General features: G+C 52.5%; 10 protein-coding genes across 10 annotated transcripts; 3 read left to right on the forward strand and 7 right to left on the reverse strand.

Annotated features, from left to right (window-relative positions):
- Positions 1 to 996: 996 nt before the first annotated feature.
- Positions 997 to 1,724, forward strand: J4E86_009349 (uncharacterized protein; the record flags this gene model as incomplete). The annotated part of the gene is made up of 3 exons (XM_051449855.1): positions 997 to 1,134; positions 1,187 to 1,595; positions 1,678 to 1,724. 3 exons carry the CDS (start codon positions 997 to 999, stop codon positions 1,722 to 1,724), a joined length of 594 nt encoding a protein of 197 aa, XP_051299192.1.
- Positions 1,725 to 5,104: 3,380 nt separating this feature from the next.
- On the forward strand, positions 5,105 to 5,749 carry J4E86_009350 (uncharacterized protein; the record flags this gene model as incomplete). The annotated part of the gene is made up of 1 exon (XM_051449856.1): positions 5,105 to 5,749. The coding sequence occupies one exon, from the start codon at positions 5,105 to 5,107 to the stop codon at positions 5,747 to 5,749; it is 645 nt and encodes a 214-aa protein (XP_051299193.1).
- Positions 5,750 to 6,379: 630 nt separating this feature from the next.
- J4E86_009351 (uncharacterized protein) lies at positions 6,380 to 6,884 on the reverse strand (the record flags this gene model as incomplete). The annotated part of the gene is made up of 2 exons (XM_051449857.1): positions 6,380 to 6,644; positions 6,733 to 6,884. 2 exons carry the CDS (start codon positions 6,882 to 6,884, stop codon positions 6,380 to 6,382), a joined length of 417 nt encoding a protein of 138 aa, XP_051299194.1.
- A 998-nt stretch (positions 6,885 to 7,882) lies between these two features.
- On the reverse strand, positions 7,883 to 11,017 carry J4E86_009352 (uncharacterized protein; the record flags this gene model as incomplete). Its single annotated transcript, XM_051449858.1, has 1 exon — positions 7,883 to 11,017. The coding sequence occupies one exon, from the start codon at positions 11,015 to 11,017 to the stop codon at positions 7,883 to 7,885; it is 3,135 nt and encodes a 1,044-aa protein (XP_051299195.1).
- Positions 11,018 to 11,360: 343 nt separating this feature from the next.
- On the reverse strand, positions 11,361 to 12,270 carry J4E86_009353 (uncharacterized protein; the record flags this gene model as incomplete). Its single annotated transcript, XM_051449859.1, has 3 exons — positions 11,361 to 11,672; positions 11,723 to 12,090; positions 12,150 to 12,270. 3 exons carry the CDS (start codon positions 12,268 to 12,270, stop codon positions 11,361 to 11,363), a joined length of 801 nt encoding a protein of 266 aa, XP_051299196.1.
- A 2,827-nt stretch (positions 12,271 to 15,097) lies between these two features.
- On the reverse strand, positions 15,098 to 17,698 carry J4E86_009354 (uncharacterized protein; the record flags this gene model as incomplete). Its single annotated transcript, XM_051449860.1, has 2 exons — positions 15,098 to 15,673; positions 15,848 to 17,698. 2 exons carry the CDS (start codon positions 17,696 to 17,698, stop codon positions 15,098 to 15,100), a joined length of 2,427 nt encoding a protein of 808 aa, XP_051299197.1.
- Positions 17,699 to 20,088: 2,390 nt separating this feature from the next.
- J4E86_009355 (uncharacterized protein) lies at positions 20,089 to 21,144 on the reverse strand (the record flags this gene model as incomplete). The annotated part of the gene is made up of 2 exons (XM_051449861.1): positions 20,089 to 20,753; positions 20,826 to 21,144. The coding sequence occupies 2 exons, from the start codon at positions 21,142 to 21,144 to the stop codon at positions 20,089 to 20,091; spliced, it is 984 nt and encodes a 327-aa protein (XP_051299198.1).
- A 292-nt stretch (positions 21,145 to 21,436) lies between these two features.
- Positions 21,437 to 22,339, reverse strand: J4E86_009356 (uncharacterized protein; the record flags this gene model as incomplete). Its single annotated transcript, XM_051449862.1, has 1 exon — positions 21,437 to 22,339. The coding sequence occupies one exon, from the start codon at positions 22,337 to 22,339 to the stop codon at positions 21,437 to 21,439; it is 903 nt and encodes a 300-aa protein (XP_051299199.1).
- Positions 22,340 to 22,935: 596 nt separating this feature from the next.
- On the forward strand, positions 22,936 to 24,279 carry J4E86_009357 (uncharacterized protein; the record flags this gene model as incomplete). Its single annotated transcript, XM_051449863.1, has 1 exon — positions 22,936 to 24,279. One exon carries the CDS (start codon positions 22,936 to 22,938, stop codon positions 24,277 to 24,279), a length of 1,344 nt encoding a protein of 447 aa, XP_051299200.1.
- A 201-nt stretch (positions 24,280 to 24,480) lies between these two features.
- On the reverse strand, positions 24,481 to 25,664 carry J4E86_009358 (uncharacterized protein; the record flags this gene model as incomplete). Its single annotated transcript, XM_051449864.1, has 4 exons — positions 24,481 to 24,522; positions 24,576 to 25,113; positions 25,178 to 25,403; positions 25,454 to 25,664. The coding sequence occupies 4 exons, from the start codon at positions 25,662 to 25,664 to the stop codon at positions 24,481 to 24,483; spliced, it is 1,017 nt and encodes a 338-aa protein (XP_051299201.1).
- Positions 25,665 to 26,787: the final 1,123 nt, after the last annotated feature.

Here is a 26,787-nt window from a genome sequence, read left to right on the forward strand (position 1 = left end):
CGCCAAGTGCTGCACAGTGCGACTTGCTGCAGTCGCGACACAATTTGTTCCGCCAGATTCCTAATCTGCAGATCCGCCAATCTGAGTCTGGATAGTCGAAACTTGTTGGGGCGATGTTCCGTTCCGAGGAGGGAATGTGTATGGCTGTTGACTTGAGCTGTGTAACCGTGTGAGGTTGGTGGCGCTACTCCTCATCGAGATAATCAGATAGCGTATGAGCGATCTTCTTCGGAGTTTCAAATCTGCGTAGTGCACTTGGGCTCTTATGCATGCGATGAAAGTAGCCAAAACAGCGAAGATGCATCTCGGCGATCTCTCGTCAGCCTGCTTTTCACCGGTTCGTGGCTGCAAATCTAGCCCTGTGCCCCCGATCATGGCTTCCTTCAGTGGCTACGGCATGACAACCCGACACTATTTTAAAACCTCAAACGTAGTCGCACCTGTACGCTTTCACCGGTAGAATATAGGTGACTGCATCCTGCACCTGTTGAAACAAAATGCACATTTTTACACCTGCCTACCTTTTAGCCGTTGTAAACTTGTGCGACGTGTCGGCCTTTTGGGGTAGATATGGCCATGGAGATTGTGGGGTGCGCGGCAAGTGTAAGTCAGCTGCTGGTCTATATAGCCTTGTCCTCCGGCCGCTTGGAGAAACTATGCGCTGAACTGAAAGACGGCCATTCAACCTATCGCGAAGAAGAGTCGAATATTAGTCTCTTACTGAGGATAATTCAGCGTCTCTCACGCCAGCATATTGAGAACGAAGATTCCATACTTCCTGTGCTGATAGCGATTTCTACACTCGCGTGCCAGGCGCTACACCTTCTGCGGCCCAACAAGGTCCTTGGTATCAACTGGACCCCTATCACAGCCCACGAGAAGATCAAATCAGCATTCCAATCACTCGACAGAAAGAGAACGTTGCTCCATCTCTATATTTCTCAAACTCATCACGAAGTCCTCGTAGATCTTCGGGAGATTATCAAGACGTCCAATATGTCTTCCTCAAAGAGACCTATGTATGAGAACCCGGATACTTCTTCAAAGGGACCCTCGGACGACGCAAATACAGACAGACGGGGGAATACTTCTGTGCCGACTGGAGTGACGCAGGAGCGGACTAAGGGTCCCCGGGTAAGCAGCTCTTCCAATGACTTCGTGGAGAGCTTTACTAACAGTTTAATAGGTGGAGATCAAGAATTCTACTAACAGTGGTCTCCACTCGATAGGGAGCGGCCATAATCCTCCCGAAGGAGACTTCAAAATGGATGGTTTCACCCAGACTTCAGAGGGGGTATTTGCGATGGCGAACCAGGAGCAGGTCAGCGAAGCTACCATTATCGCGTACGCTCGTATCCGTAATCCAGTCCAAACAGCTGCCGGAACTGTCCCTCCGGTAGCTCATGCGCACATGGCAGCCCCAGCACCTGCGGCTACCACTTTCACCCAAAGGATGCCCGCTCAACCCAGCACGGATCGCGAGCCATCACCTAGTTCGCCGGAGGTCTCAGACCCTGAGACCCCTTCAGCACACGACACGGCTCAGTCGATGGGTCAACACAATATCCAAGCGCAACAAGTGTATGCCGCTCCTGGTGATAGGCGCATGAACGATAGCGGGATATCTGTGACCACACAGCCACAAGAAGAAATTCCACTTTCACAACAGCAGTCCAGTAAGCGAGACGGGAAGCGAGGCAAAAATTCCGGAAAACATGGTATAGATGTGGAAAAGAAAGATGGTCAGTATCGTTATAGAAGACCTCACATGGGAGATAATTAGGACCCACGAGCTGAACCCAAGTGGCCGTATACCGAAAGAGCATGGCTAGATACGCAGGATTCGAGGACCGGAGGCACAACATACGCTATCGGGCGTCTTCTACGCACAAATATCAATGAAATGGCTGTCATGTTGACTTCCATATCGCGAATTTGTGCTCAGTGTGTGTGATGCAGTTGGCGGATATGTCGAGGCGATGGTGCGAGCACGCGCACACGACTACGAGCACACGACTACGAGCGCACGACTACGATTTAACGACTCTATTTCCATTACTGCACCAACACGATCTGTGGTTGCATCTTCTAGCGCTTTCTTATTGAGCCTAAACACAGTCGTGTTAATTTGGCCTTTTGATCATCACCGAAGGCGTACGTGCGGATTCATCGCGTTGTCGATATGTTCGGACCAGCTTTTGACATATCTCTTCCCAGTTAGCAGCTGTAGTATGCGCGGAAAATACTTTACTTTTTCTCCGAAGTCGGTACCCCTTTCCAACGCCTCGCTTCTTCTGCATCCACTCAAGTGAGCTTAGTGCAGAACTGTGACGCATATCTAGACGCATCTAAACTATAGCGGAAACCTTCTAGAAGGAAGATAATCGATGTCAGATCTGCAAAACCCAGGTGCGTGCCCAGAGATTCGGATGCGCCGGATGCGCATGTCAGCGACAAGAAGCTGTTGTCCATGCAAGGAAGAAACCGAACAGGTGTGAATAGGTCTTCTCCTACGTGGTAGCCCAAAGCGACGAAAAATAAGCATCTTAGAACTACACGAAGCATTCTTGACTTCTAGCTCTCTACTTGAGTATACGATGCCCTGTGCTTCACATCGTGGTAGGCACACTTTGAATTTTCCGTGCTCTAGACGCTGACGGCCTCTCTCACATGCGCGCTTGCCTCCCAAAACCAGTTCGTACTGGCCCAGGAGGGCGGTAGCTTCTGTCGCGGTCGGTAGAAAGTCGTGGGAAGCGGGCCGAAGGCGAAAAAGGACGCAGATGCCGAAAGTTTGACGTGCAGCGAGCCATCGTATTGTCATACAAGGCTGAAGCTCCTCGAACAACTTTCCACGAACGGAAGGTCAGGAGCGATATTACGCATGATCGGGCGTAGGCACTTGGCTGGCTGAGAAGGATCGCGACTGTGCTCGGCCAAGTCATTTTTCCCGGGGTAAAAGAAAGGCTAACGGGCCGTGCGCGCATACTCATCAAAAGAAGGCCCTCCTCAAAGCATGACGAGAAGAGCTCATTGGAGTAGCTGGTGTTGATTAATCAAGATCTTGTGTCTTGTGTTCCGAGTCGTGTGTCGCATGGCTCGAATGCGTTTCGATGCCTGTGCACACCAGGGCTTCCATACCTCTTTTTCTAGAAAGATACCCACGTCCATCTCCCGTGGATGCGTCGAAGGGTACCACATTTGTCGTCAACCTGCGCACGCCATGGTTTTGGTGTGCAGCCGTGCGCAGAGCCCACCGGCAGTCCGGCTGCTTTGGGGATAGGCGGGCCAGGCGGGCCATTGACACTACGCTCGGATAGCCCGATGTTTGAAGCTTGCGTGAGATTGAACGTACAGTGTTCAGAGCGTAACATGTTAGTGAGATTCAGTGCTTCGCTTCGTGACGGAGATTTTGCACCCAGAGGGAACCTGGTTAGGAGAACCTGGTGTTGATGATCTTGTCCTGGGGGATAATCCGGAGCTAGCGCCGATCAGATTGTAGTGACCTTCATCACCACCGCAGTCGCGCCGCGACATGAGACCTGGACTCGATGAGTACACGATGTCGTTGAGAAGAACACGGCTCATTGCTTGCGAGTGTGTAATCATCCGGTGTTTCCACAAGCTCCCGCTGCCTATCCACCAACCACGATCTGAGGTTTGACCTTCACATTAACCGAAGGAAGAGCTCCTCGTGGCCCAGCCGAAGCCACTGACCCTCTTCAGTGGTGCCGAGACTTTTCGACACTCAAAATACAGTAATGCCGGCCGTGCCGCAGGTCGGTCTTTGGGTCGGTGGTATGCATGATCGCACGCCTGTCAGATGACGCTCTGTTCCCCTCATCCCAGGTGGGAGGTTCAGGTGTTGTTGACTTTCGGGTGAGTTGCTTCACAGACCACCGTGTTGCGCAGAAACCACGAAGCAAAAGACGACATAACGGCGGGCGCAAGATTGAAGCCACTGCCTTCTAGAGCATCCCCACGCGCCGGGAATACCTCCTGCTACGTTTCGCATACAACCCGCTGCAACGCTTGTGGGCTAGCAAGCACCTTCCCACGCTGCGGCTAGGACAATGTGGATGCCACGAGCGACGCTAGCGTTGATGGGTGGGGACCGGGGTCATCGCGTCTCTTCTCCCCAGCTTATAGTGGATCTGTAGATTACGATACTCCTTGTCGTGGGTTCATGGCATCTCTCAGCAAGCTGGGGCCCTAAAGCCGATTGTACATCATCGCCGCTTGCCCCCATGGTAGTGCCTCTCTGTGCCTGCGCTGGTGCTCGGTCAAACGCCATATTTTTACTTTACTTCGCCTACGATATATTTTTGACTTTAGGTTCGACATGTTAGTTTTGGACAGCCGGAGGCCTCTTTCTTTTTAGGTGTACCCTATATACCCTTCGAAACGTTGCAGGATCAATCGTTCGTCAATCGCAATGACCATTCGGGAACCCCTGGACGTCGAATCGGCCTCGTTCGTACTACCGGCACATATTCATCCGTGGTTACGCTCAGTTGTCGCTCTGGGATTCATCAGCTTCTTTGCATCAGTAGCACTGCTTTTCTTACTCACCTATAAACTGGTATCCTGGCAACTACGGTCGAAACGAAGCAACCAATTCGTCATTTTGATATTCAACCTCCTCTGGGCGGACATCCAACAGGCGCTTGCCTTCTTACTGAACGTCGAATGGCTACGACTGGGATCCGTCGAAGTCACCAATCCAATATGTTTTGCGCAGGGCTGGCTGGTCTCCACGGGTGACTTGGGAAGTGGAGTTTGGTGCTTCGTTATCGGATTGCACACATTTGCTTCCGTCATCTTGGACTTCCGCCTGAAACCACGGAGTTTCTACATCTGCATCTTTCTTCTATGGGCCTTCATCTTGGGGGTATCTTCAATCGGCCTTGGTATACATGGGCAAAGCATCTACGTACGATCCGGAGTATGGTGTTGGATCCATCACGACCTAGAAGATTTACGGTTATGGACCCACTACATCTGGATTTTTGCCTTGTAAGTTCCTGAAACCCAAAAGACGTATTACTACTCTAACACTTGTTGCAGTGAATTCGGAAACGTCCTGATATACGCCATTATCTATGCGATGCTGTCGATCCGAATCCGCTCCGGCTACTACACGACCGAAGAAGCCAAGCGCGTACGTTCCATCGCAAACCTCATGGTCGTATACCCGCTCGTCTACGTCGTATGCACTATTCCCCTAGCCTCCGCCCGAATGGCGTCCATGTCCGGCAACCCACCCTCGCTTGCTCGCCTCTGCTTATCAGGAGCAATGATCACATCAAACGGTTGGCTAGATGTACTTCTATACGCATGCACCCGACGCATCATGATATTCTCCGATGAGCCACCCTCTGACGACGACGTCATGGACACCTTCGCTGCATTCTGGATCGAGAAGCCCAAGCGCTTTGGAGGCGAATGCACAATCGAAGCGACGAACGCACATACAAGGAGAGGACGATCGAAGAGTAGGATTACGTTACCATCAGGAAGTGAAAGCTCAGACGATCTCTGTGGGTTCGGTACAAAAGACATCAAGCTGGTCACTACAACAAAGGTCATAAGCGAGCCGGCACAGCCGGAGGACTTTGAAGAGATGGATGCCGAGGCACGTATCACACGACCTCGTACACCGACAGGAAGATGGAGCGAGGAGACGACAGATACGGACAGAAGTCGCAATCTGAGTTTGAAGGAACAAGCGATACCTCACATCGCACCTTGAGGCTGCCTACTTGGATACAGAACAACAAACTATCATTGCGACATGCATCGGCTGTCTACATGTATACGAGAAGAATGGCAAAGACTAGGGACTTGCACCTCTTATGGTCGTCCCAGAGTCAGCACCAGAGGCCCACTGGAGTCATTCTGCGCAAACGCAGGACGACGTCCATGTATCGTTGCCGGGGAAATACAATATACAAGTGACCACCGCTACTAGAAGTGCCGTCGCTATAACAGCGCGGCACGTGCATGAAGCGAGGGCTTCGCCCAAACATATAGACAATAGAGACGAACATTACGACCACCTATCTCTCAGACGATGCACTGTTACCACTCTTATATGTTCACATACATCGTAAAACCTATTCCCCACAAACAAACACCATCCCATCTCCCCTAAAGACTAGTCCCCGTCCCATTCGCCAACGCAGCAGTCAACCTCTTCCCATAATCCAGCGTATACGCCGAATCCACAAACTCATCGAAATACTTAACCTTCGTGCCATCCTCCGTAAACGTCAAGATAAGCGCGTACTCATTCCCATAAGGTCCAATCGCAGTTGTCGCCGTACTCCGCGCGTGAATAATGCAAGTGTGTGCCTCGGGGTCATGCGTTTCTTGTAGGACTCTAGCCTATAGTTATCTTGGTCAGTTGTCTGGCTGTATTGGTGTGCTTTGGAGATAAGAGGATGTGTACCGTGAAGTTCTTGTACAAAGGCTCGATTCTTTTGAAGAATACGCGGTATTCGTCGTTGGTCATGGCTGTGCGGTTCAAGCTGGCGGGTAGGATGTTTTGCTTGCAGTCTGGGGTTCGGTAGCCGAGGATTCGCTCGATGTCCCAGGCGTTGTAGGCGGCGATGACTTCTTTGGCTACGACCTTTTGCGCGGCGAGACTGTGTGGTTTGTTAGACGGATGTATTGGGAGATTCGAGGTTCTGGAAGTCTTGGAGAGAACCATGGTAGTTACTAACGGGAACTTACTTGGCTTGGGAAATGATTTCAGCGTTGACGAGACATTTGTTCAAGTTCAGGCCTATCCATATGTCGCTGGTAGCCAGTGTTTCGGGGCTAGGGAAGGATGAGGCAGCAGCGAGGGTGAAGATAGCTGAGGTGAAAAAGGTTGAGGGTTTCATGATGGCTGTATGGCTCGACTATGGGTTCGGTGTCACGTCGTGTTGAATACTTGCGTGAGTAGAAGTATATTAAGTGTGTTGATGGGAGACTTTATATACTCTTGAGGTACCACTACTGATGCATGCCGCTAGAGTACCTCGAACGCCAACGCTAGGCTTGAGAACATTGGCTTCGTATCATAGGGTTGGAATATCCGGCTCGCTGAGTCCATCTCTCGTTTCTGCAGCCTCGAAATGGGAAACAATAACATGGCTTGAGAAGGATGCCCTACTCCACTCACTACCTTGCCAGAGTCACACGGTCTTCTACAGCTGGAAGTTCGTTAGCTAGAGAAGAATCACCCATGGAGAAGCTCGGGTGGACGTCATCGCTAGGCTGTGCATCGGCTGGTCGCTTACTATCGCCACGGTAGAGACGGAACACTTCCAGTTACGGATTGTGGCTTAACGCTGTATCGGGCTCAATGTGGAACTTGATATCCAGTGTTGCATGAGGCTTGGTGGGCGAGCTTGCATACAGCTGAGGTCGAAGACTAAGGTAAGCGAAGCGAATGAAAAATGTCGGACTAGCAGCCGGGACAAAACTTCGGGACTCGTTGTGCGTCCATTTTGTAGACCTAAGGTCTGGGTATTTTGGGGGCCTAAATGGCTCTACTTCTAGAGCTACTGGCGCCTGCTTGTTCTTCTTTGTCTCCTCCTCACGTGGATATGTATATCCCTTGCCGTAGTGCCACCTTGACCAACCAGATTTGGCTCCAGACTAACACCTCAGTCGCAAGCCAAGCTGTGAAATCGTAATGAGAGACTCGTTAAATGTAGAAACTACACAAGCGATGTCAGTCAAATCCGAGAATCGCTAGTGCCTTAGGCTAGATGTAATCGTCAGCACAGTGAGCTGAATGATGGCCGAGGCGTGTCGGAATTGCAAGATCCCCTTTAAGCATATGAAGTCTGAGTGAAGTGGACATAGCAGGACGCCCATCTTCTTGCTCACGAGTTCACATGCTTACCCATTCCATCCAAGCCTCAAGGAACTTCAGTCTGCCCTGCCTCATATGCTCCAAAAACTCCTCGAAGTTGACCAGCCCGCTTCCTTTTCGTTCGTCAATCTCCTGCTCAACAGCCTCAAGACTCGCTAGCATTATGAGATGTAAGTTAGACTTCGGGTTCATAGCGAGCTGTCGAATCGAGCGCTGCAACGGCTTAAGTTGATTCGCCTCAGGGTCATGTGGACTCGCGGAATGATTGATCGGGTTACGAGCGCAAAGGAATGTGTCCACGCCCTCAGAGTCTTGAGCGAAGAGATAGTAAAACTCTGGATTGTCGGTGTACCATCGCCAATTGATCGTGTAGGGATCATCTTCTTTGTCTTGCTGTTGCACCGAAGAGTCAGGCGGAGGAGCCCCTACAGAAGAGTCCATACCATCAGGTATCAGGGGCTCAGTTTCGCCAACGGATCTTTGCCCCGGATAACGTTCCAGGCCATCGTAGCCTGCCGCGATGAAGAAACAACGATTCATAATATCTTCGCCCGAGGTTATCGAGGATGTGTCAGTGTCGGAAATGACACTACTATTTGAAGAGCTGTTCGAGGTAGTCTGCAAAGTCCCTGCAGATGGAAGATTGGACGAGTTCGGCCGAAATTGAGGCATGGTAGGATCCCTGTGAATACTAGGCAGACTCTCATTCACAAGTGGTGGTATCAGCCAGCCTTTGTTGTCTATACACTCCATGGTAGCATCGACAACCTCTGATCGAAGCCGTGACCTGATCAACAAAGTGTTCCACGTCGTCATGTTGTCAACATTTGTGGGCCTGGAAACCTTCACGGATTGGAGCACTTTCGCTTCCACACTGTCGTAAAGTTCTTCGACCACTCGGCATGCTTCTTCTTGAGTGCATGGCGTATCGTCGCCGTTGCGGAATAAGCTTTTAATAGGGCGTACATGGTTAAGGGCCCGACAGAATTTATCGATCATGCACTTGGAGTATCGAAAGGCACCGACGTGAACAATGGCTTCGACAGCAGCCTTACTCTCTGTGAAGTGGTGCATAGTCAGCTCGTCGATAGCGGCTGCCTTTGCGCGACGCTCGTTGCGCATCTCATGTGCGTCCATGGCCATATCTTCTTTCTCAAGGAAAAGCGGGTTAAGCAATTCGTTAAAAGCCTGCTGCGTAACCTGATACAGTACCTCTTTGCCAAGATCTTGCTCGGGCTGAGGTATCTCATAGCCACCCCAACGCTCGCCGACAGGCCTGGATGATGAGGCGTTGGAGCGTGTGTCCATCTCCACGTCGTCCTGAAAGCGGACCCTTGAAGATGACCGCGAGCTCCTGTTGCGGGCCAAGTCTTCGTTTGTATCTGCGGCTTCAGTCGTTCCGTTCGCACCATCGGCAGTCTCTGGCTCACCAGGGTCTGATTCCTCAAACCCTTCGGGCCGCGTTAAGCCTTCTTCTTCGTCAATGTAGTATTGTCTGCGGGCCCATCTCCGAGTGACGATGTCCGCCTGTTGTTCCCCTGGCGTTTGCGGTATATAGGTGGGTGCGACGACGTGATGGATACCTGCGGTCCCTATCATCTCAGCCCGGTCTGCTGCATCGCTATTGTGCTCAAGCAGCGGTGGAGTCGTAATCGCGTCTTCTTCCCGCTTGTGTCGTAGGCGGGGGTTGTTGGCGTTCGAGGCAGCCATATTACGGGGCGTGAAGGCAGAGCCAAGTGGCTGACTAGAGCGTATTGTGTCCAAAGCTGTTCGCACAGTCACTTCGTCCTGCAGCTCTGAGATGTAGTTTCGTGTAGCCTCCTTCTCGATGGCGTAGTATGCCCTGAATATGCGTAGTACGTCCTTGCGCGATATGTAGCCATCTTCATCGATGTCGTATCCGTTGAAGACTATTCGGGCCTTGACATTCACATCAGAGTCGTGCATGCCGTCCAGACCCTTGACCCACTCATCAAACCCGATGAGGCCATTCTTGTCCGTATCATAGTATGCGAAGATGCGATCGTAGACGAGGTTCGGTGCGGCGACGAAGCCGTTATAGCGAGGGATGAAAGCGTGGTTGAAGTCGCGTCGATCGATGGCCCATCCTACTCCAGTTGCATCACCCGCCCACTCGGAGCCTGCGAGACAAGTGAATTGGTCCCACAGTGCCTCAATCTCTTCTGCTTCCATCTTGGTCTCGGCTACGAGGCGTCTCTTGAGGGCTGGGTCGATCGAAGGGCTCATCATGTGAGGCTTGCCGGGGTAGAGCGGCTCCTGTTTCTGTAGGCTCAGATATGGGGCAGGTACGCGGACCTTGTAGAAGATGTGGTTCTTGTAATGCGAGTTAGTTGCTTCGCAGTTGGAGCACAGGTCGAAGTCCGGGCAGTTGGCGCAGTGCCACCTGGTGCCGCGGATGGGCTTCTCGTCACATCCATTGCATGTGATTCCACGATGTATGACGCCCTCCAGTCTTGCGCGATCCTCCGCAATGTGGTATAACGTGCGCTGGAGGGTTTGGCCTTCGGGATCGATAGCGTCATCCGCGTCCTCGTCGCTTCCCAACGAAACGTCTGTAGCTGCGACGCTCTCGGCGTCATCGAGAGCAAGATTATCGCCAGGAGGGAATATCTGCGCATGTCTTGCCGCAGCGCGGGCTACTGCCGCACGATGCACTCCTGCATTATCGGGGTTGCGATGTTGCAGCCAGATACGGATATCATCTGCCTGCGACGGGGACAGAGCGCGGTCTGGGTAGAGTACGACTAGTAAGCGGTCGAGGAACTCGTTGTAGAAGCTCTCGGTGAGACGCTCTATCGTATCATTGTCGGCGTGTGGCTGCGCGCGCAGGATCGTGTCGCGCAACTCGCTCGGCGTGCCCAGATTGCGAGGGTCAAGCGGTACCTGGTAACCGAGGAGGTCGTATAGGCCTAGAAATGGTATTTCTCGTTCGTTCAGAGGGAGTGAGGGTGCCGAGGGCTGGTCGCGTGGACGCCGTCTACGGACCGCATTGCTGCGCTGGAGGCCATCGCCTGCGCCGGGGCTCTGGACGTTGGTGACAATGAGATATGTCGCGTATGCAGCGGATACGCCGGCGAGGAACAATATGGCGTTCCTAGAGCGGGATAGGGTAGAGGGCGTAGACGCCGTCATGCTCGTAACGATGCTTGGTCTTGGACGGGCGGTAGCTGGTTACGCCGCGGTGTAAATATAATGGAATAGGCGTTGAGTGGCACATGGCAGGTGTTTCCCTACCAGTCGTGCTGTTGTCACCCGTTTGAAGTCTTCATGGCGCAGAAAGAACGACCAAACGCGCTCTGGCGAGAGCGAACGTTCCCAACCCTCCTGCCCACATTGCGACAATCGCGGCCACGCGGCTTACTCAGCATCATCCCACCGACTTCCGAAGCTCCGTATTGGACAGAACACCTTCACATATTCCCAAAGCAACAGGGCTTTGGACATTGTACTTCGTATTAGCAATTAACTATCTACTCTACCACGCAGCATGGCCACCATCCATCCTAAGGTCTGCGCCAGTCATGAATGAACTAGCATCACTCAACAGGAAGACTGCTGCACCACGGTATTCCTCCGGCTTCGACAGACGACCCAGCATGTTCTGCGTTGGCCATGTGTCTCTTCGCTCTGGGTACTTCTTGAAGAGCTCCTCCACCATTGCCGTCACAATGTATCCTGGCGAGATTGTGTTGACGCGGATGTTGTGCTCGCCCCATTCCGATGCGAGGTTGCGAGCGAGTTGTATTACACCAGCTTTGGACGCGTTGTATGCTGAGCAGATTAGACCCTGTTGACGTTGTTAGTGTGAGAAACGGTAAGGACTTGGGACCGCCATACCCTGTTTGCGACAGTACCGGACATGCTGGCGATGAGCACGATACTTCCTCCAGTTCCAAACTTGATCATCTGCTTCGCGGCTGCTTGCGCAGTCATCATTACACCGGTGATGTTGACCTCGAACATGCGGTTCGCGTCTTCAGCTGTGTACTCCAGCGCAGTGGTTTCTTGCTGAATACCTGCAGCAGCGATCAACCCATCCAGTCTGCCTTCCTTGTTGGCGATTTCCTCAACAATCTCGTGGAGCTTCTTCACATCTCGAACATCTATTTGGCGGTATTCGAGCGAGGTTCCGTATTCTTTCTTTGCTTTCTCGGCGATTGGCGCAAAGTCTGCTGAGGGTTCTTCGAGTCTGTCAAGTGCGTACACTGCAGGCGCGTGTCAGTTTGATATCCTCCGGTCGCTCTTGACATGTGGAGATGCATACCTCGTGCGCCAGCTTCCAGCAACGCTTCGGCTTGTGTCAAACCGAGTCCTCGAGCAGCACCCGACACCAGCACCACCTTTCCTGCTAGGCTAAACTCTGGAAGTCCTTGGGTAGCAGGCATGGTTTGGATCATTGAATATCAGCGATATACGAAAAGAGACGAAACAGGACTGAAGATCAAAGTATGCGTAAACAACGTCGCTCGCGGAAGGGTATTTATACAAAAGAAGAAATGCGAGATCGGTTCGTCAATTCCACGCAAGCCGGGGCCATTGTGGACTTTTAAACCGGCTCCAGGCGGAAGTCTGGTCACCGGACTCTCTTGGTATAGGCCTGGCCTCGGACTGTCTTCCTCCACGGCATGCATGGACGATTGTGGAAGACCGCGATGCTCTGTTTGCGGGGAAGCCTCCCGGCATCTTCTGTGGATTGCCTAATCGGGGATACCGAAAGGTCCCCGCGGGGGATTCCAAGTGGACTTTTTGGAACGTCACCCATGTCGACCAGCGTGGCGTGGACCCTGAGCCAGTTGGGTGCTCGGCCTCGAGGCGAGAATCCAGTTCGGGTTCGGGACATAAAGGTCCATGGTGCGCGTGAAGTTTGACACACGCGTATGAGTGCACAGTCCAAGTCACTCAACGCGGTTTTGGACAGCACCAGTTCGCTGAGGTAGCTATCGAGATGACAATGTATGTTACTATATGAGCTCGTTATCTCATGGATTTGGCTGCAGACGCAACCATGAACCATCTGCATACAGACTCTGAGAAGGCTGTGATGGCTTTCTCTAATGGTCTGAGAGAGCATGAAAGCCATGTCCAACACGCGGTCGTGCAGAAAACAAATTGATGGTGAAAGCAAAAGAAGCACCGCTACGTGCTCTCATTCCACTTTGTTTGCGTTCACTTACCGTCCTGGTCATCTGCATGCCGAAAGCAACGTCTAGACTCAACTTGCGACAGCCTCGCCAACTGCGCCCTGCCCTGCCTTCTGTGATGAACCGCCCTGGGCCTGATCGCTCAGCAACCGCCTTGTAGGCCGCCTAGGCACAATTGCGCGATCACACGATGCCTAACATCGAGGCACATGTTGCGCGAAGAAGGCACAGCTAAGCCCCCCGTACGGCACAGTTCTGTGTCGCGAAGCGCCGCCCAACAACCTTCACAGTGCAGTTGAAACGTCCAAAGTTGAGAACGGAAGTTGATAAGCGACTCTGGAGTAGAGCAACGCCGCGGGCGGAAATATCAAAGAGATGTGCGCGCAGCGTGAAGGTCACGAGAAAGCCAGCCGCTGTGCGCTCGAAAGGATGGTGTTGCGGGCTTCAGGCAAGCCGGTCGCAGCTGCCTCCCACAGTGCACCCAGTGCATTGTTCCAACAACGCCTTTCATCCACCAAAATACCCCATTGTGCCCGCCCATCTCGATAACAATGTCGCTGAAAGCCTACGCTGCGCGCATGCCTACCCACAGCGCCTCGCTCGCACACGCGCTAGATCCCGCCCGGTGAGGCTGCCTCCAAGGCCCAACGCCGCGGGGCAGTGCATGCAACCACCCATCCGCAAAGCAATCAACCAACGAAAGAACGCCCATGCTGAAACCCCGTTTAGACGCCTGAGGCAAGGCACGGCGCAAAAATGTCTCTTCTCAGATTTATTGAGGCGCGGTACCAAATGTAAGCGGGAACCTGGCAGATTGACAAGTCGTGTGAGGCTGCTTGCTGCGCCTTCAGGCCGAGATGGTGGTTTGTTGTTAGTTGTGTATGTGGAGGGAGGTGATTGACCGGGAGAGGGGGAGTGGGAAAAGGGATATGTAGGGTGTGGGTTCGCGCTTTGGGGTGTTTTGTTCATACCAAGGACTTCTACGCACGAGAGATTCGATTGTACCTCCTGTGTGTATACGGCCTGCATCTGGTACATCCCTTATACTACACATATCTACATACTATCGATACCCACACACATAATGGCACCCCGTTTCATCCACTCATCAGTCTCCAAACCATCCTCCCATCAAAAACGCTCAGAATACTGCGAAACGACATACGACTCTTCGTGCAACACCCACCGCACCGTCCTTCTCATCATCATCATCTTCGTTGGCGCTTTCGTCGGCGTCGTCCTCAGCCTAGTCTACGTGCGTAGCCGGAGTCGAAGACACGACCAAGAACGGGCTTTGCGCATGAACGGCGGACCGGGAAGCGGGCTAAGGGTGTTGAGGAGTGAAGATGGCGTAGCGACAGTGCGGTTACCGTCCGGAAGGGTGATTGGCGGGAAAGCGGAGAGCTGGGATGGGAGATGTTCATCTGAAGCACCACCGCCTTATATGCCGAGGGTACCTGAGGCTGCTAGGGTGGGCCACTGAGAGAGTTGGAGAAACCCGAAAGGGGACGTCCGCTATGTTTGAGAAAACGACTGAGAGGCGCTCTTCTAATGTCGTGGCCTGTCCAGTGCATCGCGTTGCTACGACTCAGATTGGGCAGAGTACAGTATACACTCTGCTCCTCGAAAATATCGAATTTCACGAGGAGTCTTCGAACCAACGATATCGGCTGTTGGAACACGAAGATCTTTCTTTCCAGATAGGGCATTTCCAGGTATACCAGTACCAGGGCGACAGCTTAAAAGCCATCAGAGCAAAAAGACTGGGACCCGTTCTTCATCAGTCTCTTCAGATGGCTACGGCCACGCATATCATGTATGAAAAGCCAGCGCGTCATCGAGCCGAGGAGAAGTCTTCAAGAACGACGCAATGGGGAACTGAAATGACATTGGGACGGAAGTATAGATACCATAGTACTTATCATATTGATTCACCTGTATCACGATCCTAAACCACCCATATCATCATGAAAAATTCCCATCGAAGAATGAACTAACGCCAGTCTCTACCAACCCCCTCTCGCGATGTAGATGACCATTCTTGCCTCCCCCTCTTCTCTCATCGTATTGATCAAGCGCCTTGTAGGCCAAGGCCTACCCCATCGCCATTGCCTATGGAACCCCCATCGTCCCTGCTTCTATCTCTTCCTCTCCCCATTTCCCTGATTCTGCGACCCTCCATCAGGCCCCGCAGACCTCGCTTTTGGAGCCCAACCACTGCGCTCATTTCACCATTCCAGGTTTCTCTGTCTTCAATGCCACTTCCATCCCCGAAACCGCTATCGGAGGCCGAGGCCGACGTAGATTCAGACGCCGCTGAACTGACCTCATCGTCGTGGTTTCGATCTACGTCTGTGTTGACGCGGAGTGCGCGCAGACCGGCATCCAGGCTTCGTTCGACGTCCGCGACTGTGCTGTTGTTGCTCGAAACTGAATTGGAGAAGCCATTTGTGGTCCCGTTCGTGCCTGATACACCGTTGACGCCCTTGAAAGCAATACCGGAGCCACCACCAGCCGCCATGGCCGCAGCATTGAAGATGGCGGCGGTATTCCTGTTATCCAATAGTACGTGAAGTCGTTCGATAATTGCTTCCAACAGACCATCGATATGGTACGGTCGCGCTAATTGAAGGAGAGAGCAGAGAATCTGCGGTGAACATAAGGCGGAGTTATGTGGTGGTAGTGATGATGTGTATAAGAAATGTATAAGCGCTTGAAGTGTGAGATGAGTGTGAGGTAGGAATAATGTTCGAGGCCGTTGTGATGGTGAGTGTGATGAAGGTTCTGGTGGGCTTAATGAGGAGTAGGAGTTCGCTGATACAGCTGTAGCCTCTGATGGTGTTATAGTGTTGGCGGTAAGCGTTGTGGCTGTTGAGTAGTTCGTTCGGATAGAAGGTGTAATAGTAATGCTTGAGTTCCTCGAGGGATGCATTGTGGCAGTGGGCCGTAAAGTCGCCGCCTCAGCGTTTTCTTTCTCCGCGTTTTGAGCACTCTCGCGGAGCAATTGGTTGAAATAAGGACCCCAGCGTCGAGCAATGATGTGGGAATTAACGGGTATGCGCTCACCATGTAAAGCGAGGAAATCCATATCGGCAAGTTCCTTCATACCCAACGCCATTTGACCTAGCTCGGTCGCTGCGGGTAGAAGTGTGCGGCCACTAGCAAGCATATCAAGTCTATCATGCTGTGGCGGTGCGCTGACAGAGTTGAACCCTGACGCAGGCGTCACCTTGCGTGGGTTGTCATAGAGCCCGAATGCTTCTAGCTCAACAACGCACATGTTCGAGAAATTGATGCGCCGATGATTATAGTCTTCGACCAAGCTCCTCTTGCGGTTGCCAAGAATGACGAAACAATTCCGACGGTTCCAGAGCACACCTCTGTTCCAGCTTCCCTGGCTGAAGATGTTGCCGCCGGCTTCGATTCGTCCCCAACTCAGCGTTCGCAAATCAAGAGCCCAAAGCGCATATTCTTGTTTCGACGATGTCAGAAATGTGCCGCTCACTACAAAGTGGTTGTTGATAACACCACCGTTCGGGAAGCGGAGACCTGGCGGCGAGAAATTGCCGTGCATTGGCTTCTCGGAAAGCGTACCATCGGGGTGCCGCACTTGTAGTTCGAGCTTGACGTCCAGGAAGTTGTAGTTTGAATAAATGAGCATCGATGACTCGCCAGTCTTGTTCGGACTCCGTTCCTCCGGTGTTCTTGCTTCACTGCCCTGTCGTGTTCCTCCACCAATATCGTTCGGGTCAATGCTAGTGAGGGGCGCGACTACGCTTCGGTATGCGCCACAACTTCTGCCTAATGTGCTCGTTTCCGTCCACTTCAGACTCCGGAGGTTGAATACGCTGATTTGTTCAATGTAGTGATTGGCGCTGTCCTGACCACCCACAACAAGCATTTCCGCACCGCCCTCGCCATCCAACTGCACACCCAGGGAACCTTGGTTTGGATTCGATGAAGGTGGATTGTGTCGTATGGCTGTCACCGCAGCTCCGGTCGAACTGAAAACGGCCGAGCTAGGAAGGATGGTCGCGCAGTGAGCATAGCGACCCTGTGGAGATTCGCTTGTAGAAACGTGCATCCAAGTTTTTGTCGGCGCATCATAGATGTGAACATCGGACATGACCACCACCTCGGGTTGTGCATCGGCGGGAGCACCTTGTATCACGGAAGTTGCTTGATTAGAAGACGAGCTTACAGGTGACATGCCTCCATAACAAACCAGCTTCGTGTCGCCAAGCGGACAAACACTGTGGAAATACCGAGGAGGCGGGATGTCACCTTTGGCGTCGACTTTTGTCCAGTGGCGCTTGACAAGGTCAAGCTCGTACAGGTCCGATGTAAGCTGCGGTCTTGTTCTGGAAAGTCGACGGCCGCCGAAAACATACAGCTTGTCGCCTAATATTGTGGTGGTGGCGCCTACGAGCGGGTGAGGTTCCCTGCCTGTTGTGCGATGTACATTGCAGACTAAGCCCGACAACCCCGCGGTTGAACTCGTTGGTGTCGCAAGGCCTGCAAGCATGGCTGGTGACTGAGAGATACCAGGCGTCCGGGTCGACGATGTTCCATCTTGGCCTTCTTCATGATGCAAGCTGGTCTGGCTGTTGTTTCGACTCGATAAATAGGGTGCCGATGTCTGAGAGTTCAGGGTGTTGGTCCGGCTAGCCATCCTGGTCGGGATATGTAGAGAAGTAGGTGCGCGCTGAAATCCACCAAGATCGAAAATGGGATCGATAGAAGACGGTGAGACTCTTTGTAGAAGTATAGCCCAATCTGGTATCACAATCTCCACATGACGAGGCGAAACGCTGGATTCGCTGGAGGGTTTGTCGCTTGGCAATGGAGAGCCAGCGAGGCTAGGACTGCCACTCGATCGCGAAGGGCTATAACCAATATTCGTACAAGGACTTTCGGGTGTTACAATCTGATCATAGACAATGGGCACGTGCGACAAGGCCGGAGGACCACCGGATTCAGGTGTGTTTTCCGATTGGATCCTGCGATATGCGCTGGAAGCAAAGCCCGTGGAGTCGACAGGTCTTCTCTTCCTCGATAAGATTTGCTTGATGTGTAATCTTCTAGACTTTTTCCAAAACGAAGAGGTGTCACCCAATGGTTCGGTACTAGAACCGATGGATGGGTAAGAAAGGCCTAAAGGTAATGCCATGTTAGCGTTCGGTCTGTAAGATCCGAGAAAGTAATACTGAAAGAGAAGGAATCGCCAGATTTTTGAAATATTCCCATGTTACCAGCAGGGCCGGGCTACCGGCAAATCTCACTGACCCAGATGGGAAAGCCATGTTTACACATGAGGGATGAGGATGTTGCTGCAGGTAGTGCGACTTGCTACGGTGGTACGAATGCGCCTTGTAGTAGGACAAGAAAAAAAATCCAGCTTTTGCAGGCAGAGGATTCGGATACATGTTGATATTGGCTGCACGCAGCAGTGGCTGAAAGTTGTCGAGACGAAAGAGAGTGAGGGGTGCAAGCTTATAAAAGGAAGACAGGTCTTACTTGAGGGTGAGCGCCACACTTAGGAGGCCACACTTAGGAGCGGGGAAGATGAGACCCAGGGGAAGGGTAGACGTATGCAGAGAAGGAAGACAACGCGTCGTCTTGCTGAACTTCAGGGCCCGCGCGATACAGAGATGACAGCAAGCCTGAGCGAGGTTCTGTGGAGCGCTCTATCCCGGATGCAGCCTAGAGGCTTGGCGCAAATCGTCAGTCTCAGGTGCCTGCAGGTCGCTAGCAAGGGAACAATGTTGGGCGTCTCTAACGTCGAGCGCCGTCGGTGCAGCTGCAGCACTCGAAAGCTGGAGGCGTTCCTGTAGGTGAAACGGGTAGCAGCCCTGGAGGAGAAACCAGGCGACGGCCGGGTGCGGGGCGGGATCCGAGATGAGAAGATAGGCTGAAACTCGAGACGAAAAGCCGTTAGGCACCTCTGGAGACCACAGGCAGCAACGGCAAAGAGCAAAGGTCAATGTGCGACACGCAATTCTCGGAGTGCAAGGGCGCCGTAACCTTTTCCTTGACGAGGCTTGCAGAGGTACCTCATCAACGTTCAAGCACGGTCACCAAAACAAATTAGCGCAGGGAATGCCGGTCGACAAATCAAGAGTCGTATGCTCAATATTAGAGGCGCTGTTAGCTTAGCAGGCCCGTCTAGGTGTCTTCATATCGGATGATCGGTGAGGCTGAACCCAAGGAATTATTTGGAAAGCGTGAATGTAGTAGTCGAGGACGTTCCGGTAGTGCATCGGACTGTGCCGAAAAGAACGGGCTGGAATAAATGCAGTAGTAGTAGACGGTGCCGAAACGTTGCTTCTCGGCCTCTAGCACCGTCGTCATTGTTTTCCAATCGGAGGCTAGACACACTCAGCGCGCTCTTGAGTCGACACAATTACAATGCTAGTTCGATATACGTCGTATTTACGACGCCGTGTATTCAGCCGAAGTCTTGCAGATTGAGGGATTCGTAGATGTTCAAGAAGACGGCCAATCCGCTACGTTGGTACACTAGACCCTGGGATTCTACACTCGATTCTACGATAGGGAACTCGAAAATTGGACAGGTTGTATAACTTTTCAGTGCGATGTTATTACGATACTACTCCATAAAAAACGATCCCTCCTAGACGACAGCGACTCACGGCTGGAAGGAACGACATGTGCGTAGCCGCACAATGACTCGAGTACATTGAGCAAGGAGTCTAGATGGAAAAGTAAACCTTGTTACTAGTCAAAACCACGTCATCGCAGGGTAACACGACACTAGAGCATATTAGAGTTGGTGTTGGCTGCCGCCTACACTGAATCGAAACCATGTGTATGAAGAGTACACAAGCATGCGGAGATTCCTACACAGAGTATGTAGTAGGGGTTCGTATAGTATGGCTCTTTTGTAAGTATATAGTGCGACACAGTTTCCGTCGTGCCCAATTTTGATCGAGATGGTAGTCAAGACGTTGAAAACAATAAAAGTGCAGAATGTTCATCAAACACACCACTCGCTATCCGTCATGCGGATGTCATCCCAAGACGAAGGCTGGAAGGAGAACCTCAGTCACACCCCTCAATCACCTCTAAGCGATGAGATACCCCATGCGCCTTGTCGTAGATGTCGCGAGCCTCAGCAACCAGCTGCTCCCTCTTGACCCAAGACGCCAAGTGACGCTGCCCTACCCATTTGACAAGGTATTCAACATGGCCATCACTGCCAGTCTTGTGTGCCTGTATCCGCTTGTATGGCCACTCCCAACTTGCCTCATCATCTGCTTTCATCGACCAGACGCCCCAGCCCTCCTTCATCTCTCCGTTCTCTTTCTCGTATTCCAACGCCCATTGCCTCAGGAACGCTGCAATCCAGGGTTCTTCATCGGGTGGGTAATCGTCAAAATCGTGTTCGCGGGGTGGGAATTGGGTATGCTCGAGTTTGGGTGCGCTGAGCTCTGAGCCATAGTGCTTGCGCGCATCTGCGATGTTGATGGCGAGCAAGAAAGGATCCAGCAGCTCAGCAAGGTCGAGACCTGTATGAAACTGCCATTCGTATCGCTTCAGGGTGGTACGAACGTGAGCGAGGAGTCGTTTCTCTGCTTGCTTTGGTAGTGTATAGGTTTCGTCGTCTTGAGCGAGCTGTCGAAGGGCATCCTTGATACTACCGAGCATCTCTCTAGCACGTACTGTCACTACAAGTGATCCAGCAGCCGCATTCTCTCGCGCCCATGCTGCGCACAACTCGCACGCATCTGGTCGTAAGGGAAGGTGCGCATCGCACCAAGGTAGTGGGCACTTCGTACTCGAGGAGAGGTGCGTCTCAATACATTCTCGGCAGAAAATATGAGAACAGCCAATCTTGACTGGTATCACCTTCTCGCGGCCGTCGGGGGTGCTGAGGTAGTCTTCGAGACAGATTGAACACTGCGCCTTCTCTGCGGACAGTTGCCTGGTAGCTCGGACAATGGTCATGGAGTGAGGACATGATGCTGCGCTCGACTTGCGCCTCGGTGGAGGCAATTCCAAAACCTCTTGCTCAGATGATGGTGCCTTTCGCTTTCGTGGGCTTGTCCATACACCGGTGAAGTCCGTGCTGATGTTGTCAAAATAAGGAATGGGCATCCTGAGAAGCGCAGTTGCAGTGCCAAACCCCAAAGGAATTAATGAGGTCAATTCAAACAATTGGGAACAAAGTGACAGCGTGGGGGAGATGGTGGAAGAAGTGGCTCAAGACGTGGGAGTTGGAGCACGCGAGGCTACCGCTGTCTTTAAAGATGGGAAGGTGCGCCTCACCGCGACTCCCCCGTTTGCACGGAAACGGCATGAGGGCAGCACTGGTGGTAAAAGACCGGAATGTAAGGTAAGAGGCAGTCGGAACCAGCTGACGGTTCGTTCGAACTATCTGCCAGGTGACTCATTGCGGCGCGGTATCTTGTGTTACAGGCACTTTCTTCTCTCTGACAACGGGTATCTCCTCCTCATACACTTCTTCCACACGCGCACCAGGGAACGCTTTCCTAAGCTCTTGGCCGAGGAAGCGAATGCCCCAATCTTCCCCTTGCCGATGTCCTACGCAGGCTACTGACATGCCCAGCGCTTTGGCTGCTTCCATGCCACTGACTCTGGGTTGACCAGTCAGGTAAAGCAAGTGTCCACCGTCTTCACCCTCCGTTATCCACCCACGCTCCTGAGCCATTGCCAACACGCGATGCACCTCGTCCTCGTTGAAGGCGTTCATGATCGCAATGATGCGTATCTCGTCCGAGGATCCTTCGTGCGCGAGCTCCGATGCTCCAAACTCATTCTGTACTTGGCTCAGGACTGCATCCAGAGATTTAGAGACCTGACCAAAGATTCCAATCTTTCTCTCTGGATCTCCTTTGTAGCCTTGCACGCAGAGGCAGTCCGCCGTCGCCATGCCCAGGCGCTCCGCCAGCACCGTGTTCCATCCAACAGTGAGGACTTCGTCGAAAGATGTATGGCTCGAAAGTACAAGTGTTCCTTTGCGCACGCTGCGCCTGTCGAGTTGGAAAGGCCGGTGCAGAAAGCATAGTGTTCGCGGCGGCCGGGGGTATATTCTTGGGAGGAGCGTCGTTGCGCCAATGGTGCTCTCGTCTAGTGGGTAGCCGATCAACGAGTATACCCCTGGTGTAGGGGTAACACTCAATACAATCTGCTCAACCACGGCGGTCTCAGGGTCGTATCGAGGGTTTCGCGGCGTGTGGTAGAGTCGCTGGACATCGTTTTCCTTTGGCGGTAGGAACGTCTCGACGAATCGCGTTACGGCTGCATGCGTGGGCTTCTTCGGTCGCGACATTTTAAAGAGGGAGGTCAGCAGTCTGTTCATTAGTAGTGATCAACAAAGCCTTTCGAAAGCTTCGCGACTTTTGACTTCAAGTACGTCATCATCGCTTCTAAACCGTGAAGCGGTGGGTGTGCAGGCCCCGCCATCGTTCCCATCGCGTTCACCGTCGCCATGAATACGCCAAAAAGTGGGGACAATGTTTCGAAGGCCGTGTTCGTCGCGCGACGCGATGATGTACAGTGCAGAGTGGTATCGTGGCGGGCACCTGGGAAGCCCTGGAGCGCGTTGATCGGTCGGGAAGACGCTAGTCCCATTGCAGTCTAGTCTCAATACAGCCACTCTATCTCCATCCGCATTTTCTTAATGTGGATTGACGACGATGCTGTCAGAAGAGAAATTCAAACATCTAATTTGTATCTTGGCGGGACCATACATATTGAAAGCCCTTCAAGTAGTGACGTTCCATGTCTGTAGTCAATGCTCTGACTAAACGCACTATTTCCCTCGGCTTCTCTGTCTTTCGCTCCAGAGTGCTCTTGACGTCGAGTCATACTCCATCGTCCATCCAACGTCCTCAACCCACATATCGATCTTACAGCTTTGTCACTATGGGCGTGACTGCAGCCCCTACTCCCGCCATTGTTGGTGCTTTGCAATGCCAAAAGGATTCTTATCTCCAAACACTCGAGACGGAGGTAGTATCCTGCGAAGAATACGTGCCACCAAAGTCCTCACAACAGAATGGCAAGTCGAAAACGAAGAAGTCCACAGACCCCACCAAAGGTTTTGAAAACGGAGATGCAGCATCCGGCAAGACATGGCTTATCGAGCTTGCGGACTCCGTGTTATTCCCGGAAGGTGGTGGCCAACATACAGACTATGGTGTCCTTACAAAACTGAAAGACGAAAAGGGGGAGGAAGTACCGATAAGAAGTATACAACGTCACGGTCTCCGCTGCATCCACTTTTCTCCCACACCTCTCGAGCCTGGAACACCAGTCCGTCAAACGGTCGATTTCGCCCGCCGCTGGGACCTCATGCAACAACACACTGGCCAACATCTCCTCTCAGCCCTCATGGACTCCATGGACCTGCCTACGCTCGGCTGGAGCATGGGTCAGCCCGGAGAAATGAACTACGTAGAACTACCACGGAAACCATCGGAAGAAGAACTCCAAACTATCCAGAAGAATTGCAATGCCAAGGTTAGGGAGAGCATGCCGATCACTGTAGAAACACCAGAAGGCAAGGGAAGCGATAGCCTACCTGAAGACTACGATAAAGAGAAAGGTGTTGTCAGGTTTATCAGGATTGGGAATATGGACTACAACGCTTGCTGTGGGACACATTTGCAGAACTCGTCGCACATCAATGTCATAATGCTGCACCACATGCAGTCGGTACGAGGCACCAACTGCCGGCTCTTCTTCACGGCTGGAGATCGCGCGATCAAGATGGCTACGGAGTCTATCAACGGTCTTCGCTCCATCGCTGTGTCTTTGTCATCCGGGTCGGCGCCTGCGGATGTTGCGGCAAAAGTACAGAGAATGAGCGACCAAATTTCTGAAGGGCAGAAGAAGGAGAAGAAATTACTAGCTGAGATAGCAGCATTCGAGGGTGATCGCATAAAGAACTACCTACAAAGCCACGATACGGCCTTTATGCATCGCGCAACAGATGGTCTTGACTTCATCAACCTTGTGCTCTTCGAAGTTAAGGAAATTGTCAAAGAGCGAGAGGCTGTCATTGTCTTGTCTTCGGGCGAGGTCAAGAGCTCTGGATCCATCGTCGTGTTTGGCAAACCTGACTTGGTTGAGAAGATGGCGGCGAAGGTGAAGGAGGTTGTGAGCGCGGCGAAAGGAGGCGGCAAGGGAGAAAAGTGGCAGGGCAAGGTCACTGAGTGGCAGAAAGGCGAAGTTGAAGCGTTGAAGCAGGCTATTGATGCGCAGTAAAAACTATGGGATATCTGATAGAAGGTAGGTATATACAAGTAGAAGAGTTGGGTAAAGACGAAAGTGGTATAGAGCGATTGTCCAAGATGCGTGATCCTTCGAAGCAAGAAGTGTGAAAAGAAAAGGTATTTACATCGAACGAATGGGGTTGCCATCTTGGCGAAGCTGGAGGATGAGAAAAGAAGGCGGAGTCGTGAGTATCTAGACACTGTAGACCTTGACAGAGTTGATGAGCCAGTACGTCTAGTCACTGTTAGTATATTCTTTCTCAACAACACCAGAGGAGGAAGACTTACATCACCAAAGGCCTGGGGCTGGTTCGCCACATAAGCATTGCAACTGGGGTTAAGCTGGGAGCAAGAGTTCGAGCCCCAGACACCACCCGCCCAGTCTCCACAGAAGGTGATGTCGAACACGATGTTCAAGTCCCTAAACTTGGCATTGTAATCACATCCTCCGCCGAAGTTCGCGATTGGGGTACCCCAAGTTCCGGGATCGGGGTTTCCGCTCCGGATGTTTGCTGGGATGTCGCGGGTGGCAAAGTACCACACCTTGATTCCGCCGTCTGTCCATAGTGTGGCGTATACACCGCCGCCGTTGGCGTTGAATTGTGAGCCGTATGTGACGGGGTTGTTGGCGGAGATGCCGCAGCCGTTGAAACCGCCGCCGGCACCGCAGTCCCCGCCTCCGCGGCTTCCTGTCTCACCTCCTGAGCCGATCCCTGGGTTGCAGCCAGGTGAGGTATGAAGGGTGACTTGGTTGGTGGGGGCCTTGTGAACACCTTCGTAGATGTCGATCTCGCCTTGGTTAGGCCAGTTGGGACCGACCATCCAACTGCAAGTACACCGTTAGTCTTGCACAGCATGAAGGCGATGTTACAGGCAGGTGAGGAACTTACAAGGCGGGCCACGAGCCACATGCACTACCGGGCACGTGTGCAAAGTCTGCAATCACAAGCGCCCGGTTGTAGGCTGTCTTGCTCTGCACGCGTACACTCTTTCGACCAGGACCGTTGGGATCAAGGTGCGTTGTAGAGTCTACACCCATGTAAACTTGACCGTTTTGCGTCTTGAGCAAACCAAGCTGTTGAGCTTGTTGCCCGTTAACGTAGTCTACGAAGCCATCTAGATGTTTGTCAGACACAAGTGACATAACGTTTTGCCAGTGCACATACGTGTAGGATCACCGATATCCTGGACGTCGAACTTGTTCACCCAGTTACTGGCATCGTACGTGTCGATCAAGTTGTATGCAGCCGAGGCATGAATGTCGTCTGAGGAATAGACATAGGATGAACCATTAGCCCAAAAGCCAGGTCCGGCTGGTAGTGCAGTGGCACCACGCCACAGGATGGGGAGAGATAGGAGGAGAGATTTGAGAGACATGGTATCGTATGTGTGATCAAGGTGTATTGTCGTACGAATGGATATCAAACCCGGGATTCCGTGATATACTTATAGCCATGCGCATCTTCGTCGCGGCCAAGATGCGCATGCTTCCATACCCCTTGCTCACCGTCGAAGATGCATCTAGGTCGGCTGCACTTAGCAGAGGGGGATCCTCGTTGGAGATTGCATGACCTACTGGCTCGCTGTATACACATGCCATTGGGCGCGATGATCAGATTAGGGACAAAAGCCTCGCGATGTTGCAGCACTTGTAGGGACGAAGGTGCAAGGTTCGAGCGGTTCGCGGGTAATTCGCCTAGTTGAGCAGTTCGAAATTGACCCCAGAAAACGTGGACGTGCCGCATGATGGGAGTCTAGACACTTGTAGCCTCGTGGTAGAGGTAGTGGCAGTTAGACTCGCTGGTCGTTGGGCGGTTTCAGTAGTTTTGCTGGTAATCGGCCTCTGGGGCTCGTGAGTGGTGGAGAGCCATCGCCAGTTCATCAAACTGGTCTTGTTCCCGCGAACCGCATCGCGAAGCGACAGCAAAACGGGGGAAAAGTAACATGGAGATGTGAAATGTGACAAACAGAAATGCGTGTCAAAAGGAGATGGGTGCGGCCAAGGTCACTGTTTCCCTTCTCCAGACGTTCACGTGGCGCGTCGACATACCTTCCCGAGGTTCCTTCGGGAATAGCGCTTTCACCCCGCGACTGCCTGTTTTGCCCGACCACATCTGCATTCCAAAACTAGAAACATTCCAGAGAGTCTCGGGACAAGAGAAGGTCGACCTGTGGACGGTAAGGACGAGATTTAGATGAGTTTTTGGTGTGTCGTGGTACAGACCCCGCAAGGTTTATCCCCATGGACGAGGCATCTGATGTTGTAGGTCACACTGGCTTGCTCCCACGCCACACAAGTGCTTTCTATGGCGGGTTCATCGGTGTCTGAGTCTCGACCCCGGATTATCATCAGCATGCGGGGAGCTCGCGTGGTTCGAGGTAGCACTGCTTGGGTCGACTAAGAGCGCGAAGCGCCTGGTCCTCTGATGTCCTGCGACAGTCCTTCACCGCTCAACGGATTTGTTGACTACCTGCTCGTGAGTCAAGAACGATGAAATAG

This window comes from Alternaria arbusti (assembly GCF_024043155.1).
Source record: "Alternaria arbusti strain BMP 1465 chromosome Unknown scaffold_16, whole genome shotgun sequence".
NCBI classification, from domain to species: Eukaryota; Fungi; Ascomycota; class Dothideomycetes; order Pleosporales; family Pleosporaceae; genus Alternaria; species Alternaria arbusti.